The 20865-nt window shown below is 40.2% G+C and overlaps 1 protein-coding gene across 1 annotated transcript in view; it reads left to right on the top strand.

The window, feature by feature from the left end:
* The window catches only part of ryr3 (ryanodine receptor 3), a 296068-nt gene that overhangs the window by 159785 nt on the left and 115418 nt on the right, over positions 1-20865 (top strand). The window contains exons 48-56 of the mRNA XM_060915728.1: positions 2185-2354; positions 2670-2890; positions 2993-3083; positions 8472-8612; positions 12835-12998; positions 16077-16155; positions 16277-16366; positions 16460-16625; positions 16685-16743. Of these exons, the coding sequence (XP_060771711.1) occupies positions 2185-2354; positions 2670-2890; positions 2993-3083; positions 8472-8612; positions 12835-12998; positions 16077-16155; positions 16277-16366; positions 16460-16625; positions 16685-16743 (1181 nt within the window). The remainder of the gene's footprint in view (positions 1-2184; positions 2355-2669; positions 2891-2992; positions 3084-8471; positions 8613-12834; positions 12999-16076; positions 16156-16276; positions 16367-16459; positions 16626-16684; positions 16744-20865) is intronic.

The raw sequence follows: 20865 nt of genomic DNA, 5'->3' as shown, positions 1-20865 counted from the left end.
TACAATCACTTGCTTCGCACAGTCAAGCAGGCAGAGGAAGTCCATGTGCACATGTGCAGGTTTACCCATAGACATCCTAATACATAGACGGAGCATCCAATGTAAATTCTAAAAGCGCTGACGAGACGCGGGGCCGCCATCTTGGAGTGGTGATCCGCTGCACTCAGTGTAATACTAAATACATTAGATATAAACAGCTTAACGTTTTTCTATCGGCTACAACCACCAATCTGTTGCAAATAAAATGCGGTTTTAACAATCTAAATCCATTATAATGATTCAAATGTGTGTATGTTTTCTTTAAATAGATTGTTAAGAACATATCAAAGGGGAAATTAATCTAGTCAGTGAATTTATAAGAGCCTTTTACATCCTTCAACACAATCTGACCCCCCTTCAGCAAAGCTGATGTATTCAGGTTGAGTGGGGCACTTTGTTTGGTATGTAGGACAATGTGTGATGACCATATATTGACCACAAACATTTTTTTTTGTTTTAAAGCACATCAAAACATTTATTTATAACAAATTAATGTCAAACATAAAAAATATAACAATGTAGTAAATAAATAAACTACTAAATAAATAAAAAAGGTAGTATATGAATAAACATTTAATAACAATATATATAATATTAGCATACAACATTAAAACATCACTCGTGAAACCACTACCTGATGACAATTTAAGTCTCTTAGCTCCTTCTCAGCTCTGGTAATATACTATTTAAAAAAAACAACAAATAGTACGGTAATGTTAAATCTTACTTGTGAAAAGTAATCCCCCTGCTTCTGTCTGAAACGGTTCGCTCGTTTGAGCAGGAGTACGCTGAGCACCAGCCTGGCATCTTGTCTCTTTTCTTCTTCAGTCGTGCAGTAATAGACGGAACTTTTTTTTTTTTATTTCCCAAAACATTCAAAATACAAACAAACAGAGCACCATATATATACAGATCCAAAAACATCAAAATAGTAAAACACACACATAGCAATAAAGTAAAAAATATGAACAAGAAAGGGGTTACTTAACTATCTTTACATATGTTAATCGAGTAAATCAAAGTCATCCAAAAAAGATATAAAATAACCAACATCCTTATTTTCAACTAACTTTAGAGATTTGGCAAAAAGCCAAACATAACGTAACATAAGGTTTAGTTTAAAAAAAAATGACATTTGTGAATAAAATGGTTACCTAAAAGTAGTAAATTATTAATACCATATTCAATTTTTTTATTATTTAAAAACACTCCAAATTTAATTTATTTAATGGATAAAGGGGCAAACTGAATCCCCCTAGACTAATAGACGGTACCTTGATATCTCGCGCTTTCTCACCACTCCAAGATGGCGACCGTATTTCTCGCGTCAGAACAGCCAACTCTCTGTCTATGTATTAGGATATCTATGGGTTTACCTTCTTCTCTTCTTTTTCTTCTTCTTTTGGGTTTTACATCCAGTGTCACATCACTGCCATCTAAAGGTTTATCTTGACCGTGCACTGACAGTTACATCATTCTGTCACAAAACAAACAGCTGATCACACCGAGGTGCTCGCTGACTGACGATATTTATTAGTTTGGTCCTGCGTTTCCTTTCCTTCGCAACATAACGTCTTTTCTTCTCGCTTTCCGTTACTGTAGTCAGTCTTTCACGTTTCATTCGCACACTCACATCCTCCATTCTTCTCTCCCATTTCAAATTTGTATCCCACAATGTCTTGCACGAACAGGGAAAGCCCACCACGTGATGCATGACGTAGTATCTTGAATTGGGTCATGGTGAAGCAGGAAAAAATAGCGGAGAATTTAGGGTCATGTGGAGAGAAATTCATAAATTGTTCTATTTAAAAAAATAAAAACTAATAAAATTGGTGATTCGAATTCAGTAGCTTTCGGTCCATGAAACAAAAATAATCGGGTGTCAGAGAAAATTGTTTTTATGACCTAAATTTGAGAAATCTGAAAGGCAGTCTACCTTTAAGTCTGGCCCTATGTTCATTTTGGAATGCTATTTTATTTTAGCAATCATGTTAAATCCTGATGGATAAAATCAGAGACAAGTCGTATATCCTTCCCTGGTCTGTGTGTTGCACTGTTTTAAAAAACCCACTATACCACATTACAGATACTGATACTATGCTCCATTTTTCCCCCTTGCTTAAACGTTTTTCTTCGCCTCTCCAGATGGCAGTGTGACAGAACCAGACATGAATGCTAGTTTCTGTCCAGAGCATAAGTCACCAATGGTGCTCTTCCTGGACCGTGTGTATGGTATTGAGGACCAAAGCTTCTTGCTAAACTTGTTGGAGGTGGGCTTCCTGCCTGACTTCAGGGTCTCAGCATCTCTGGACACAGTGAGTGGCTCACCGGGTTTCTTTTCTAATTGGAGGTTGGAAATTGAGTTATGACTTTCAGCATAATACCAAAATACGAACGTGGTCTGACCTCCATTTGCATACTGGAACACGATAGGTTCTTAGCTTTTGTTGCTTCAAAAACTATATCCTTATGGCTTCAATTTTTCTGTGGTGACTTTAGTGAATTTTCACAACAGCACTCAAATTAATTCAGTCCAACAGGAACGAATCATTAAGAGCTCATGTTATTTTCGCTGATTTTTGTCAGTGATTATCATTGATTAACACTGTGTTTTGCTTCACTGCAACTAGGAAGTGCTGAGCACCACAGAGACAGCACTGGCCTTGAACAGGTATATCGGTTCAGCTGTGCTGCCTTTGCTGACACGATGTGCGTCTCTCTTTGCTCATACGGAGCACTATGCTATACTCATGGACTCCACACTTCACACCATCTACAGACTGTCCAAAGGCCGCTCACTCACCAAGGCCCAGAGAGACTCCATTGAAGAGTGCCTACTTGCCATCTGCAAGTAAGGGCCATGTTCTAATCCAGCCTTTCAGGTGGAAATTTAACACTTCCATGGCTGTTTCGAGAGCCTGTATAAATATGCTTTAATTGCTTATCTACTCAGACACCTGAGGCCGTCTATGCTGCAGCAGCTCCTGCGCCGTCTGGTCTTTGATGTGCCACAACTAACAGAATACTGCAAGATGCCCATAAAGGTGAGTATTTCATTTTATCTATCCATCCATCCATTATCTGTAGCCACATGTCCTGTGCAGAGTCGTGGGCAAGCTGGAGCCTATCCCAGCTGACTATGGGTGAGAGGTGGGGTACACCCTGGACAAGTCGCCAAGTCATCGCAGGGCTGACACATAGAGACACACAACCATTCACACCTACAGTCAATTTAGAGCCACCAATTAGCCTAACCTGCATGTCTTTGGACTGTGGGGGAAACCGGAGCACCCGGAGGAAACCCACGCGGACACAGGGAGAACATGCAAACTCCACACAGAAAGGCCTTCGTCAGCCACTGGGCTTGAACCCAGGACCTTCTTGCTGTGAGGCGACAGTGCTAACCACTACACCACCATGCTGCCCTATTTCATTTTAGTTTCTATACTAAATGCATTTATTAATAATGAAATACTGTATCGATATAAACACTTTCTCCCCACATCTTGGAATGAAAAAATTTAAGGTGCTGGTTCATTATTAGATGTTGAAATGAAACTAGTAAACTTGCATGATTTAAGTTCATAGGTTTCATGTCTATTTTTTCTATTATTCTTTCCTATGTAAATGCACACGAGTTGCGTATTTGGCACCATTTCTAAATGACTGGGGTGAAAATCTGCTCTTCTCAATATAGGCTTCTGTATCTGTAATTTATATTGGGAGTCTCAGTGCCAGATTAGGAAAAATATTAATACTTCACACCTACCACTGTACACCCCCACATATGCACTCATGCAAACCCCCAAGGGCTTCCAAGTTACCTGATCCAACTGTCATCATGGATCTGTCATGATCTTTTGTACAGTAGGTGTTAACATGTGAGTATACTCTTGATATCTCAACTACCAGCATGTAACAGCAACCTACTGCCTGCCACCAGTCGCAAACTGAGCCAGCCAGTTACCGGTATGGTTGAATATCTAGTATACTAAGACTTTTAGAGGCTGCAAAGGTTGGTCTCCACGGCAACTCAAAGAAAACGGAAATACAACCATTTAACCAGAATCAGACAGGACAGGTTACAGCGAAAGATGGGAGGAAGCTAAAAGTGGTAAACAATTTTAAATACTTGGGAGCTTGGATGGAAAGCAAAGAGAAAGAGCTCTCTGTGAGGAATGGACTGATCTGGAGTGCATGTCACAAGCTACTCAAAATATGGTCTTCGCAACTTTCCAGAAAACTGAAAATTCACCTATTCACTGCCACAGTTGAATCTGTTTTTCTTTATGGTGCTGAGACATGGACTCTCATGAAGACTCTTGAAAAGCCATTTGATGGATGCCACACCCGTATGCTCAGGATGGTACACAATGTCACTTGGAGACATCACCTCACAAATGAAGAGTTGTATGGGGAACTCCCCAAAATACCAACAAAGGCTCATCAGCATCGAATAAGATTGGCGGGACATTGTGTAAGACATGAAGAAGAAATGGCCAACAAACTTGTACTCTGGCAACCATCCATCCATTATCCATAACCGCTTATCCTGTGCAGGGTCACGGGCAAGCTGGAGCCTGTCGCAGCTGACTATGGGTGAGAGGCGGGGTACACCCTGGACAAGTTGCCAGATCATCACAGGGCTGACACATAGAGACAAACAACCATTCACACTCACATTCACACCTACGGTCAATTTAGAGCCACCAGTTAGCCTAACCAGCATGTCTTTGGACTGTGGGGGAAACCGAAGCACCCAGAGGAAACCCACGCAGACATGGGGAGAACATGCAAACTCCACACAGAAAAGCACCAGGCTCAAACCCAGGACCTTTTTACTGTGAGGCGATAGTGCTAACCACTACACCACCACTCTGGAAACCAAAGGTAAAGTCAACAGAGGATGAAGACGAGTCACATATATAGACAACCTGACTCTGGAATAGCAAACACTCAGGAACTGCGAACTCCAATGATGGACAGAGATCAATGGAAAAGTCGTGTCTTGTCAGCGGGGTGTCCTGGTGGACAACATAGATAGAGGAGAGATAAGACCTTTAGTTGCCCCTCATAAAAGCTAATTATCATAAGGTACCATATTTAGAGTTACCTAGATCCAAAATAATATTTTTGTGTAGTATACTTTTGGTAGCCATGGTACATTCAACAGTTTAAGTATCAAGATCAAGTTGATTAAAGGTATAGTGTCATGCAGTCTTTGTCTAAATCCACTGGAGGCTATAAGATCAGTACCAACTATGGGCTCACTGCCTCAGCACTGACCATCTTCAAGATGCAGTGTGTGGTTTGGACATCTCCTGTGCTGACTGTGCTGCAACACCAATACTGAGATTTTCCTGGCTGATAATGACCCATTGAACTGCCATGTTCTCCTGTCACAGTAATGCCTGAATATGAGTCACCATTGGCCTGTCTGTTTGCATGCAATGCTGAGAGACTCTAAACTATGCCAGCCACCCTCGAAATGGTTGCAGCTCAGGTGCGTTTCACTACGACACAGTATAAGGCTTTTACAGAGAAATTGAAAGGGGGGTTTGAACAAACAGCTCAACTCTATGACTTTGGTCCAGGGACAGTCCAGGAAAATAACCTCAAGAGTCCCTTGTCAATGGGCCTTGTATGGCCTTAGGCTACATCCACACGACAACGGCAATGAGATTTTCTTTTTAGTGGGTAAAAAAAATATTGCGTCTACATGGGCAACGGATCAGTAAAATATCAGGTTCATATGGCAACGCAACGCTTTCTGAAAACGATCCAATACACATGCCACACCTCTACGTGCGCTGTAAGACGGTCCCATCGGAGACACCAGAACAATTGAAGAAGAAGTAGGACGCATGCGCATGTAACGGGTTTATTTTTTTCCACTTGCCATTGTGTGTAGTGGTGGGGAAATTCTGCGCTGGCCCTTTAAGAGCACAGGTAGTTATGGGAACGAGGCACTGGCCTCTTTCAGTTCGTTTTGGAAATGTAAGCGCCAATGCCACTGGACGTTCGCAGCCCATCTTCAGCAGTGTATTTGTGTCTCATTTCTTCAGAATAAAAAGACTGGTGAACAACACAACGTCTGTTACACGCATAAACCCCTTCTTCTATCCGGCGTGAAGCACTCACAGGAACAAACACACAACAACAACAAGAAGATGGCTGCGACTACGCGAGGAAATTGTGCCTTCTGTGTGTACAAATTAATTTTATTAGTGTGCATAGTTTTATATAACTTAATTTTCTTATTGTGTGTGAACATTTTGAAAAGTATTTTTATATAATTTATATAACTTTTTATATTGTGTGTGAACATTTTGAAAAGCAGTCTTATCCAATAAAAAAAAGAAATTCAAGAAATGGTTCAGTTACTTGTTTATTTAAAAGAAAAGCTGTATACAAAAGTGAATGCAATGCAGTGGTTCATACAAAACAGCGAGAGTGCTGCTTGTTCTAGTCATGTGGTTGTGACGTCATCGTAAACAAATCCGTTCTACTCATCCAGACGACTTTGCAACAGCGCCGTTGCCAGATTTTTCCACTCTGGAACCCGTTCTCAAAAAATATCGTTTTGGGGCACTCAAAACGCCGGTGCCGTGTGGACGCCAGGCCGAAACGATAAAAAATTTTATCAGATTCACCTGAATCCGTTGCCGTGTGGACAGGGCCTTAGTTGCAAACTGTTCTCTAAATACTGTATTTTGCATCACATTGACTGGATCCTGATACACTTTCTGAAACCCTAATTACTAACCATTGCACCATGTCACAATACCTTTGATAGCATCCCATTAGGAACAATAAACTTGTTCCAACCATTCTGAAAGGGGCGAGGCACCTTCATCTATTACAATTCACCAGGAGCTCTTTGTGGGACCTCCCCATTTTGCCATTAAAGCTCCTCCTTATGGACCTATGCAAGATGCTGAACTGAAATGTATGTCTTTGAAAATTGCCTTTTTGTGAGCAAATGTCCTAGCAAAAGAGACTGCATGCTTTGATGGCCAGATGACTCCAGGGTAACCTTCTGGTCCAACCCAGGACTTGGTTGTATCACCCAAGCTGATCTCTTGACCTCATGCAAGGTGATCTATTGACCTTACAGCTTTCCATGAAAGTGAGTCTATATGTATGGTATTATTTGTTGTGCCCAGTATGTGGGGCCCTACAGTATGTAGACCAGATGTACGTAGAGTCCTACTTGGACTAGGTGGTGGCCATTCAATCTACAGACCAAGTGTTCATTTGTTCTGAAGGAACAATCCAAAAGAGGCTTCCTTGTTTAAACAAAAAGACTGGCTCATTCACTGGACTACATCAACACCATGGTTTATTGATAGTCACGTCTGACATGACAGTCCATTAGTCGCATTGTTTAGAAGTATGCCTCTCCAGGAAGTCTGCAGTGCTGCTACCTAGGTGTTGCATTTTCAAGTTCCAAAAGGTTAACAGACAGTAACTCCTCCCAGCGTGGTGAGCATGGTTATAAAAATCTGGATGATTCAAATGTGAATAATTTAGTGCGTTTAAATGGATTTCTTGAAGGTGTGCTTTTGACATGGGAAGGCAAGCATGCAATATTCCTGCTGCTCATGTGGGTGAAGGAACAAAGACACTGGTTGTAGGCCACTGAAAAACATAGCATAAACTATATACCTCATGACTGAGGCTTAAAATTTATCTAGATGTTTTCTGGTCAAGCATGTAGCCAGTAAGTGTTTTATACCAGCATTGTCGAGTCAGAATGACAGTAGAAATATGACAAAATTGTTGGAAACACCAATATTTCCTTCAGATGTGTTGGTACAGTATATTACCAAGAAAAGGCTTGATATGAGTAAAATCTAATTACATTTAGCATTGACTTCGAGTCATGCCTACATGGACCCCACCTTATTTGGAGAAATTTTAGATGTTTAAAATTGTAAATACTCCATGTTTGTGCTGTTCAAATAGAATCTTCTTGTAAATATGGTGAACATAGCCCCATATGTTCACCATATTTACATATGGGTGGCACGGTGGTGTAGTGGTTAACACGGTTGCCTCACAGCAAGAAGGTTCCGGGTTAGAACCCAGCAGCTGGTGAGGGCCTTTCTGTGTGGAGTTTGCATGTTCTCTGTGTGGGTTTCCTCCGGGTGCTCTGGTTTCCCCCACAATCCAAAGACATGCAGTTAGGTTGACATGGGGCGGCCTTGGGCTGAGGTACCTGACCCCTGGCTGTTCCCTGGGCGCTCTGGTGTGGCTGCCCACTGCTCTGAGTGTGTGCGTGTGTTCACTGCTTCAGATGGGTTAAATGCAGAGGATGAATTTCACTGTGCTTGAAGTGTGCATGTGACGAATAAAGGTTTCTTCTTATATGGATAAAGGAATACTATGCTACTATATATGTTTGATAATGTGCATTTTTATTACTGCAGCTTCTGACCAATCACTATGAACAGAACTGGAAATACTACTGCCTGCCCTCAGGCCTGGGCAGTTATGGCATGGCATCAGAGGAAGAGCTCCACCTTACCAAGAAACTTTTCTGGGGTCTTTTTGATGCACTCTCTCAGAAGGTACTGAACATTTCATCAGCCAGTCAAATGGTGTTTTATGGATATTTCTCTATTTTGTAAATTAATGTACAATGTGAACATTTTCATATTTATTTAAAAGACACACACGCGCATATATATATATATATATATATATATATATATATATATATATATATATATATATATTAGTGCTCAGCGTAAATGAGTACACCCCCTTTGAAAAGTAACATTTTAAACAATATCTCAATGAACACAAACAATTTCCAAAATGTTGACAAGACAAAGTTTAATATAACATCTGTTTAACTTATAACGTGAAAGTAAGGTTAATAATATAAACTTAGATTACACATTTTTTCAGTTTTACTCAAATTAGGGTGGTGCAAAAATGAGTACACCCCACAACAAAAACTACTACATTTAGTACTTTGTATGGCCTCCATGATTTTTAATGACAGCACCAAGTCTTCTAGGCATGGAATGAACAAGTTGGCGACATTTTGCAACATCAATCTTTTTCCATTCTTCAACAATGACCTCTTTTAGTGACTGGATGCTGGATGGAGAGTGATGCTCAACTTGTCTCTTCAGAATTCTCCAAAGAAAATAATTTCTTTACACCATAAAGGTGAAGGCTACAAGAAGATCAGCAAAGCTTTACTTATCAGTCAGAATACTGTAGCAAAAGTGCTACAAAAATTTAAGAAAGATGGAACTGCAACCATCTCACAGAGACGTCCAGGTCGTCCACGGAAGTTAACACCTCTACAGGAGCGTCTTCTGATGAGAAGGGTTGAAGAAAATCGGCATGCAAGTTCACTGCAGTTATCTAAAGAAATAGAAAGCCAAACTGGGGTGACAATTTCCCGTGACACAATACGGCGTACACTGCAAAGGAATGGCATGCATGGATGCCGTCCACAAAAGAAGCCTCTCCTAAAGCCCAGGCACAAAAAAGCCCGCCTAGATTTTGCCAGGGCCCATGCTGACAAAGATGAAGACTACTGGGACTCTATACTCTGGAGTGATGAGACCAAGATAAATGTTTTTGGAACTGATGGCTTCAAAACTGTATGGCGTCGCAAAGGTGAGGAATATAAAGAAAACTGCATGGTGCCTTCAGTGAAACATGATGGTGGCAGTGTCCTTATGTGGGGCTGCATGAGTGCTGCTTGTGTCGGGGAGCTGCATTTCATTAATGGCATCATGAATTCACAGACGTATTGCTCTATACTGAAAGAGAAGATACTACCATCACTCCATGCCCTTGGTCGTCGTGCACTTTTCCAACATGACAATGATCCTAAACACACATCTAAGGCCACTGTTGGATTTCTGAAGAAGAACAGGGTGAAAGTGATTCAGTGGCCAAGTATGTCTCCTGATCTGAACCCAATCGAACACCTATGGGGAATTCTGAAGAGACAAGTTGAGCATCACTCTCCATCCAGCATCTAGTCACTAAAAGAGGTCATTGTTGAAGAATGGAAAAAGATTGATGTTGCAAAATGTCGCCAACTTCTTCATTCCATGCCTAGAAGACTTGGTGCTGTCATTAAAAATCATGGAGGCCAAACAAAGTACTAGATGTAGTAGTTTTTGTTGTGGGGTGTACTCATTTTTGCACCACCCTAATTTGAGTAAAACTGAAAAATGTGTAATCTAAGTTTATATTATTAACCTTACTTTCACGTTATAAGTTTAAAAAGATGTTATATTAAACTGTCTTTTCAACAGTTTGGAAATTGTTTGTGTTCATTGAGATATTGTTTAAAATGTTACTTTTCAAAGGGGGTGCACTCATTTACACTGAGCACTGTATATACTAGTGCATCTCAAAAAATTAAAATATTGTGAAAAAGTTCAATATTTTCCATCAGTTATTTAAGAAAGTGAAAATGTTATATATTATAGACTCATTACACATAAACTAAAATGTTTCAAGCATTTTTCTATTTTAATTTTAATCAGTATGGCATACAGTACAAAAACATAAAAAAAAACCATCTCAAAATATTAGAATATTTAATTTTGAGTTTGAGTAAAACAGTATGAACACAGTGTATCTCTCGGTCTAGTTCAGTACACACGACCACAATCATGGGGAAGACTGCTGACTTGACTGTTGTCCAGAAGATGACCACTGTGCCCTCCACAAGGAGGGTAAGCCACAAAAGGTCATTGCTGAAAAGGGTGGCTGGAAAAGGTGCACAAGCAACAGGGATGGCCGCAGTCTTGAGAGGATTGTCAAGAAAAGTTGATTCAAGAACTTGGGAGAGCTTTACAAGGAGTGGACTGAGGCTGGTGTCAGTGTATCAAGCAAGACCCATCACAAACAGACATCTTCAAGAAAGGGGATACAACTTTGGCATTCCTAATATCAAGCTACTCCTGAGCCAGAGACAATGTCAGAAGTGTCTTATCTGGGCTAAGGAGAGAAAGAAATGGACTGTTGCTCAGTGGTCCAAAGTCCTCTTTTCAGATGAAAGTACATGTTGCATTTAATTTGGAAATCACAGTTCTAGAGTCTGGAGGAAGAGTGGAGAGGCACAGAATCCAAGGTGTTTGAAGCCCAGTGTGAAGTTTCCACAGTCTGTGATGATTTGGGGTGCCATGTCATCTGCTGGTGTTGGTCCACTGTATTTTATCAAGTCCAAAGTCAATGCAGCCATCTACCAGGAGATTTTAGAGTACTTCATGCTTCCATCTGCTGACGAGCTTTTTGGAGATGCTGATTTCCTTTTCCAGCAGGACTTGGCACCTACCCAGAGTGCCAAAACTACTACCAAATGGTTTGCTGACCATGATATTACTGTGTTTGATTGGCCAGTCAACTTGCCTGACCTGAAGCCCATAGAGAATCTATGGGGTATTGTCAAGAGGAAGATGAGAAACACCCGACCCAAAAATACAGATACGCTGAAGGCCACTATCAAAGCAACCGGGGCTTCACTAACACCTCAGCAGTGCCACAGACTGATCACCTCCATGCCACACCGCATTGATACAGTAATTCATGGTAAAGGAGCCCCAACCAAGTATTGAGTGTATAAATGAATATACTTTTCAGAAGTTGGACATTTCTGTATTGTAAATCCTTTTTGTGATTGATCTTAGGGAATACTCTAATAATTTGAGATACTGGATTTCTGATTTTCATGAGCTATAAGCCATAATCATCAAAATTAAAACAAAAAAGGCTTTAAATATTTCACTTTACATGTAATGAATATAGAATATATGAAAGTTTACCTTTTTGAGTTAAATTATGAAAAAAAAGGAACTTTTTCATGGTATTCTAATTTTTTGAGATGCACTAGTATATCTTCCTTGCGTTAGTCTCGCATGGGTGCAGGGTCCTCAGCTCAGCTCAGCTGTCTCCACTTAGTCCTATCAAAGACATCCTCTGGTTTTGCTTTTGTGGACTTTAGGTCTTCCTTTATTGAGTCAGCCCATCTCTTTTTGGGTCTTCCTGTGGCCGCTTGCCTCTTGCCTGGAATGTCCAGTGCTGTTGCAGATTTAGCCACTGCTCCATCTGAGCATCGCATGATATGGCCATACCATCGGAGGCGCCACTCTCTCATCTTTGCAGTGAATGGAACACCTGCATTTTCCTATGGACTTCTGTATTTTCCACATGGTCTAACAGAGAGAGTCCTTGAGACCAGTGTAGCATTTTCATCTCCATGGCATGTAGACTTTGCTCATGTTTTACAGTGACTGGCCAACATTCACAGCTATATAGTGCTACTGGGCGTACCACAGTCTTATATACTTTAGCCTTCAAATTGGTCGGCATCCTGCTGTCAAAAAGTACACCTATTACTTTTTGCCATCTCAGCCAGGCAGCATTTACATGGGCTTTGGCATCTTGGAGATCCATCCTCACAAAAGACAGAACCCATATAATATTACTTTTCAGTTTTGAAATTTTTGCTTTTGTTCAAGCCCTGAACCCAGGCCTGAGCTGCACATTAGATTCCTATACACTGAGAATCACTGAGATATTCAGGCATGCTGACTTTTATCTGTAACAGACTTGTTCAGTCAAACGCTCAGTGCTTGGCCAAAAGTCAAGTAAATAATGAATCATTTTATTTACAAGTACTCGTACCATGTGTGCCTCCAAGGAGTCTATGTGCTCACTCAGCCTTTACCTCTGCTTACTATTCATAGCATGGAATAGCACAGATGTGCAGCACTCCTTACAATGTCTCTCCTTCCATAATCTCTCCTGCAGAAATACGATGCAGAGCTTTTCAAAATGGCTATGCCATGTCTCAGTGCCATAGGTGGAGCCCTACCACCCGATTATGTAGACACGAGCCCAGCCACCACTCTGGTAAAGCAGGTCTCTGTGGATGCTCAAGGAAACTTTGATCCCAAGCCTATCAACACTGTCAAGTAAGCACTAAACAGTAAAAGTAAATCTAGCTGGACTTTCAGGCCACGCATCTAAGGGTGATTGTTAGCATTACGAACAGGATACAAGCCATTTGTATAAGAGCTTTCCCTTGTCATCATGACTTTTCTTTCATGAACTTAACAGAATCCATGTACAAAGTTTATATGCAAATTAGAAATGCTCAGTCTTATCTACCCCTTCCAATGATGTTATTATAACAAAAGCATAAATTTGCATACTGGTGCATGATGGGCTTATGCTGTAATATATAATGCTGGCTGAAATAATAAAAATTTTTTAAAAAGCTAAACAGCCTTTCAATTTCATAAAATTGGTGAAATTTAGTTCCTGCTGAAATTTGGTCATTGTGATATATGTTTATTTCTACCATATTTAAAAAACAAACAAACAAACAAAACAGGCCATTCTGTGGCTGGGAAGTTATTTCATTTGAAAGGATTCCGTAGCAAATGATGTACCGTATTTTCCGGACTATACGTCGCTCCGGAGTTTAAGTCGCATCAGCCAAAAAATGCATTATGAAGACGAAAAAAACATATATATGTCGCACCGGACTACAAGTCGCACTTTTCTGAAGGGTTATTCTATCCATAGAATCTGTGATTCTATCTGATAAGCGGCGCGTGGTTACTGCGCGACTGCATTGTTTATTTAATAAACGAACAGCTGAGCAGTGATAACGCGCCCTTTGCCCTGTAAGTAGCCTAGTCTGATTATTTTAAATATCTACTACTATCTTTAATACTATCACTATCGTTATTACTAATAGCCTATATTATTATTATAACTAATATTAGTAGCCTATTACTGATGCATTAATCAGTTTGCTTTTAGAATATTTTTACCGGTAGGGCTTATTATCGCCCCATGGGTCTTTCATCTTTGTTATTAAAGCTGTAGTCATCATCGAGGAGTGTCATTCTTCATTTTTGTCGAATTTTATTTCATCAAATCAGAGGCCAAGTAGGCTATAGGTATATCATCTCCAAAGACAGGTACAGTAGTAAAAACAACAACAACAACCGCTCAGAGAAAAAAAAACAGGCAGAAAGTGCGCCTGCCAGTTAACGTCATATCAGATAAAAACATTAAACGTTATTCAGACCATTAACACCATAACATCAGAGACGAAGAATAAAGTTCATCTTGGAAGGAGAGTTATTTTTAAAAATGCAAAACAAAATCATTTATAATAGCCCAGAGAAAAACTGGCTGAATATGTACCGTAACATCAAGTTATTCAATAGCCTATAGGCCTAAAATCATTACATAACTTATTTAAATAACTATAGGCCTATCATTAATAATAAAACAGGTCAAGTTTATCAAGCTGGCGATTTCACTCCAAATCAGCAAATCCATTGAATTCCTCATCCTCGGTGTCGCTTCTGAACAACTCTGCCAACTCCAGCGGCAGACAAAGCGCCGTTTCCTCTTCTTCTGCGTGGCTGTCGTCAGACTCGGCATCAGCTCCAGTTATTCCAGCCTTTCGAAACCCCGAGAGGATGGTTTCCGTTGTCACTGAAGCCCATGCTTTGTCAATCCACCTGATGACATCAAGGAAAGTTGCATGGCGCATCCTCCCGGTTGCCGTGAAGCTGTGTTCCCCATCAATCATCCACTGCTCCCAAAAAACATATATACGTCGCACCGGAGTATAAGTCGCATGGCCAGCCGAACCATGAAAAAAAGTGCGACTTATAGTCCGAAAAATACGGTACATGGAATTGCTCGCTTTGCGCCATCAAGCAGACAAAGTCTGTGTGCGCATGCGCAGGTTTACCTTCTTCTTTTCCTTCTTCTTTTGGGTTTTACGGCAGCTGGCATCCAGTGTTGCATTACTGCCATCTACAGGTTTACCTTTGACCGTGCACTGACAGCTACATCATTCTGTCGCTAAACGAACAGCTGATCACACCGAGGTGCTCGCTGACCACCAATATTTATTAGTTTGGTCCTGCGTTTCCTTTCCTTCGCGACATAACGTCTTCTCGCGTTCCGTTACTGTAATAGGTCTTTGACATTTCATTCGCATGCTCACATCCTCCATTTTTCTCTCCTGTTTCAAATTTGTATTCCACAATGCCTTGTGCGAATGGGAAAAGCCCACCACGTGATGCATGACGTAGTATCTTGAATTGGGTCATGGTGAAGCAGGAAAAAAATAGTGGAGAATTTTGGGCCACATGGCCCTAAATTCATTAATTGTTCTATAAAAAATAACCTAATAAAATTGGAAGTCTGTGATTCAAATTCAGTAGCTTTCAGTCCACTAAACAAAAATAATTGGGTGTCAGGGAAATTTTTTTTCATGAACTAAACTTGGAAAACCTGAAAGGCAGTCTACCTTTAATTGAATGGTATTTCTTCCACTAGGATTTTGATTGTAATTTTCAAAATCTGAAATTGTTTTATTTTTAAATTATATTTACATTTTAAGTCAAATGAATCACATTGATTTTTAAATTACTTGGATTATAATTAATACAAATCAGATATAAACTTAGGGTGTCTAAATTTAGTAGTGTTGTACAATTTGAAAATTGAATCTGGATTTATATAAAGTGAATGTGAAATGTATTATACCAACAAATTTTGAATTAGAATGTTGTATATCCGATCATTTTATAATTGAAGCTTACCTACAAAGTTTTCTTTGATTAAATTTAACTTCAAATCAATTGCAAAGAGTTTAATTTCTATTATTATCTCCACCCACTTTGTTGGAGGAGGTTATATTTTCGCCTATGTTTGTCTGTTCCCAACGTAACTCGAAAAGTAGTCAACGGATTTTGATGACATTTTGAGGAAGGGTGAGCCATGGGCCAAGGAACAACTGATTCAATTTTGATGCAAATCCAGATATGTATGTAGATCCAGGATTTATTTTTTTTTGGCTGATCCCAATGTAACTCAAAAAGTAGTGAGCAGATTTTGATGAAATTTGGTGTAGAGCTTTAGTATTATCCTTGGTACTAAACCGAATGCCCTTCTAGTTTATAAGAATGTATTGCTTTCTCTCATAAATCTAACAGAATGTAACCTTCTATTTTCAGCATCTCACTGCCTGAAAAACTGGATTACATTGCTCACAAATATGCTGAGCATTGCCATGAGAAATGGTCTTCTGAGAAGGTCAGTTACTGAATGTTCATGTGGTACAACAGTTGAGCTTTTTCAGGTGATATTGTGAAGAATTACATAAATAAACACCCAGTGTATGACACATATGATCTGATGGTCTGCCATCTGATAGTTCGCACTAGGCTGGACTGCAGGTGAGAAAGTGGATGACCAAGCCAAAACTCACCCTCTTCTGAAACCATATAAAGCACTGAGTGAGAAGGTACTCAGGTGTTTCTCAAATATCCAGTGTAGAGCAATTGTTCACAGAGATGATAATGTGGTAATTCCTCTTGATCTGTTGGAATTGGTCCAGGAGAGGGAAACTTACCGCTACCCAGTGAAGGAGTCTCTGAAGAGCATGCTGGCTATGGGTTGGACCATTGAGAGGACCAAAGAAGGGGAGGCCATGTTCCAACAACGTGAGGCAGACAAACAGCTTAAGATCTCCGAGGCTTCCCAGGTAGGAAGATTTAAGATGCAGTGAAGCCAAAAAAATATTTAATGAAGATGTATTTGATATGTGTTCTTTTAAAGGGAGACGGATTTCATCCAGCGCCTGTAGATTTGGAAAATGTAACTTTGTCGAGAGAACTACAGGTATGTTTTGGTTTTAGTCCATATTATTTGCTTAGTCACTAGAGTGAAGTAAACAATTTTGAATGATGGAAATATAATGTTTTGAAACCTTTTTATAATTCAAGAACTAATTTGGGGTAATTGAATTTCCACTTCATACTGCATGGCTTTAACAGGCTTCATTTGAAAAGGAACTTTTTCCTATTAAAAGAAATCTTGGCCCTGAATATGAAACATGCTGACACAAATCCAGAAGCAATGTATTTATACAAATACTAACGCAAGGGCATTTCTAAACTGAAATAAAGCATTTGACCCAGAACAGACCACCATGGGCGGCATGGTGGTGTAGTGGTTAGCACTGCTGCCTCACGGCAAGAAGGTTCTGGGTTTGAGCCCAGCGGCCGATGGGGGCCTTTCTGTGTGGAGTTTGCATGTTCTCCCTGTGTCTGCGTGGGTTTCCTCCGGGTGCTCCGGTTTCCCCCAGAGTCCAAAGACATGTGGTTAGGTTAACATGGGCAGCCATGGCCTGAGGTTGGATTGAAGTGCCCTTGAGCAAGGCACCTAACCCACAACTGCTCCCTGGGTGCTGTAGCATAGCTGCCCACTGCTCTGGGTATGTGTGTGTGCTCATTGCTCACTTGGGTGTGTGTGCATGCTTGTGTTCACTGCTTCAGATAGGTTAAATTTCACTGTGTGCTTAAGTCTGTGCTTGAGTGTATGTGTGACAAATAAGGGCTTCTTCAGCTTCTTCCTCTTTGACTACATGCAAATATTTTGCATTTCATAGATACATATTTACCAGCTGGGAGGTCCGTATCGTGAAATACTGTGACCGAGGTCTTGAAAGTACTGACCGAGGCCCTCTGAGCCGAGGTCAGTATTTAAGGCCGAGGTCACGATATTTCACCATACGGACCGACCTTAAGCTGGTAAATAATATATACAGGTGCTGGTCATATAATTAGAATATCATGAAAAAGTTGATTTATTTCAGTAATTCCATTCAAAAAGTGAAACTTGTATATTATATTCAGGGCTTTGAACCAGAATTTTTTTCCTATTGGTTCGTTCTGAACAGAAACGGAATTTTAACGTTTCCGGTTTTGGGTTCCACCATTAAATAGACGTTCCTGAACCGGTTAGAACAAAAAAATTTCGTTCCCGGAACGGTTAATTACGTTCCCTGTCAGCTGTTTAACAAATGGCTATAAAATTATGTCTCTGTCTCATCCAGCTTAAGCCAAATGTAGGCTAATTCTATTACAACCTTCATTAAATAAGACAAGAAATAATTCAAAACAATTATTATTTCAAATGTTGGCGATTTGGATTCTCAGTATGTCTTCCCATCTACACAAACAGAAAAAGTGCCAAAAATGAAAGAGAATTCGTTTAGTGTGTTACCAAAGGCTAGTCAGGCCCTATGCATTGATAGGCTAACAGAGGTTAACGTCATTTAATGTTCGCGAGCCTCTCATTAACGTGGACAAATATATTGATATCGTGTTTGAAATTGACGTTTTTGAATAACGATAGACTGCAATATTTACCTCTTATTTAAGATGTGGAGACGTGATAGCAGTCCACCCTCCCGCTCTCTCCATTCAGTCAGCGAACGTCACACAGGAAGTGAACCCCAGCGGGTCATAGAAACTTGCGCAGGAGAAGAATTACTTTTTTATTTGTAGGCTATGGAAACTTTGAGGAACGAAATAAAAACCGGTATTAACCGGTTACCATTATTTTTAATAAGCGTTTCTGTTCCGGAACATAAAAAATAATAAAGTTTCTGGTTTCGTTTCTGTTCCATGTGAAATAGAAAAAGTTCCCGGTTTTCGTTTTCGTTCCTTGAACCGGTTCAAAGCCCTGATTATATTCATTCATTACACACAGACTGATCAAGTGGTTATTTCTTTTAATTTTGATGATTATAACTGACAACTAATTAAAACCCCAAATTCAGTATCTCAGAAAATTAGAATATTGTGAAAAGGTTCAGTATTGAAGACACCTGGTGCCACACTCTAATCAGCTAATTAACTCAAAACACCTGCAAAGGCCTTTAAATGGTCTCTCAGTCTAGTTCTGTAGGCGACACAATCATGGGGAAGACTGCTGACTTGACAGTTGTCCAAAAGACGACCATTGACACCTTGCACAAGGAGGGCAAGACACAAAAGGTCATTGCTAAAGAGGCTGGCTGTTCACAGAGCTCTGTGTCCAAGCACATTAATAGAAAGGCGAAGGGAAGGAAAAGATGTGGTAGAAAAAAGTGTACAAGCAATAGGGATAACCGCACCCTGGAGAGGATTGTGAAACAAAACCCATTCAAAAATGCGGGGGAGATTCACAAAGAGTGGACTGCAGCTGGAGTCAGTGCTTCAAGAACCACCACTCACAGACGTATGCAAGACATGGGTTTCAGCTGTCGCATTCCTTGTGTCAAGCCACTCTTGAACGAGAGACAGCGTCAGAAGCGTCTCGCCTGGGCTAAAGACAAAAAGGACTGGACTGCTGCTGAGTGGTCCAAAGTTATGTTCTCTGATGAAAGTAAATTTTGCATTTCCTTTGGAAAACAAGGTCCCAGAGTCTGGAGGAAGAGAGGAGAGGCACAGAATCCACGTTGCTTGAGGTCCAGTGTAAAGTTTCCACAGTCAGTGATGGTTTGGGGTGCCATGTCATCTGCTGGTGTTGGTCCACTGTGTTTTCTGAGGTCCAAGGTCAACGCAGCCATCTACCAGGAAGTTTTAGAGCACTTCATGCTTCCTGCTGCTGACCAACTTTATGGAGATGCAGATTTCATTTTCCAACAGGACTTGGCACCTGCACACAGTGCCAAAGCTACCAGTACCTGGTTTAAGGACCATGGTATCCCTGTTCTTAATTGGCCAGCAAACTCGCCTGACCTTAACCCCATAGAAAATCTATGGGGTATTGTGAAGAGGAAGATGCAATACGCCAGACCCAACAATGCAGAAGAGCTGAAGGCCACTATCAGAGCAACCTGGGCTCTCATAACACCTGAGCAGTGGCACAGACTGATCGACTCCATGCCACGCCGCATTGCTGCAGTAATTCAGGCAAAAGGAGCCCCAACTAAGTACTGAGTGCTGTACATGCTCATACTTTTCATGTTCGTACTTTTCAGTTGGCCAACATTTCTAAAAATCCTTTTTTTGTATTGGTTTTAAGTAATATTCTAATTTTCTGAGATACTGACTTTGGGATTTTCATTAGTTGTCAGTTATAATCATCAAAATTAAAAGAAATAAACATTTGAAATACATCAGTCTGTGTGTAATGAATGAATATAATATACAAGTTTCACTTTTTGAATGGAGTTACTGAAATAAATCAACTTTTTCATGATATTCTAATTATATGACCAGCACCTGTGTGTGTGTGTGTGTATATATATATATATATATATAAATTTTTATTTTTTTTTTTTACCAAATTCTAACAGAAAACTAGAGCGCCTGAAAGGGAAAACCGAGCCAAGCCGCCATTTTGAATCCTCATTCATGGCTGTAACGCAAATTGCTTCCTCCTCGGTATACAAGTGCACTTCCATAGCAGGGAAAAAAAAAAACTACATTTTGCCGCCTATGTAGTCCCCTATTTATACAAAATTGAGTCATTCAGGATTCAGCCATGTTTTTGCTCGGCGTCAGCAAGTTACAGGTTTTAGCTTTCTCCTGAAATGTTTTCTTTTATTTCGTGTTCCTCAGGGTAGTAAAACTCGCTTTCGCTGTGAACACTGTCGTTATCGCTATCCATGCTGCAAAATTAATGTTATTCTCCTGAGAAATGCGAAAATAAACGTTGACAAAAATTGCTACTATGTTTGTTGTTGTTGTGAACGAGCGAGTCGACAGAGGGGGTCCGTATTGTAGGATACGGACCCGCTCGCCAGCCAATCAAAGCGCAGGATTTGATGGAAACCGGACCACGAAAAAAATAAAGTATATTTCCAAACACCTGACAAATCACACCCACATTTATGTGCTTGTTGTAAATCCCATTATAGATTTAGTCCCTGTTTGCTGTTGTACAACCCTGAATCCAAAAAAGTTAGGACACTGTGTAAAACATAAATAAAAACAAAATGTAATTATTTCATTTATTGCATTTTATTTA

The sequence above is a fragment of the Neoarius graeffei genome, chromosome 3 (assembly GCF_027579695.1).
Source record: "Neoarius graeffei isolate fNeoGra1 chromosome 3, fNeoGra1.pri, whole genome shotgun sequence".
Lineage (NCBI taxonomy): Eukaryota > Metazoa > Chordata > Actinopteri > Siluriformes > Ariidae > Neoarius > Neoarius graeffei.
The sequence above is the reverse complement of the archived record's forward strand: the minus strand, read 5'-3'. Positions and strand labels throughout refer to the sequence as shown.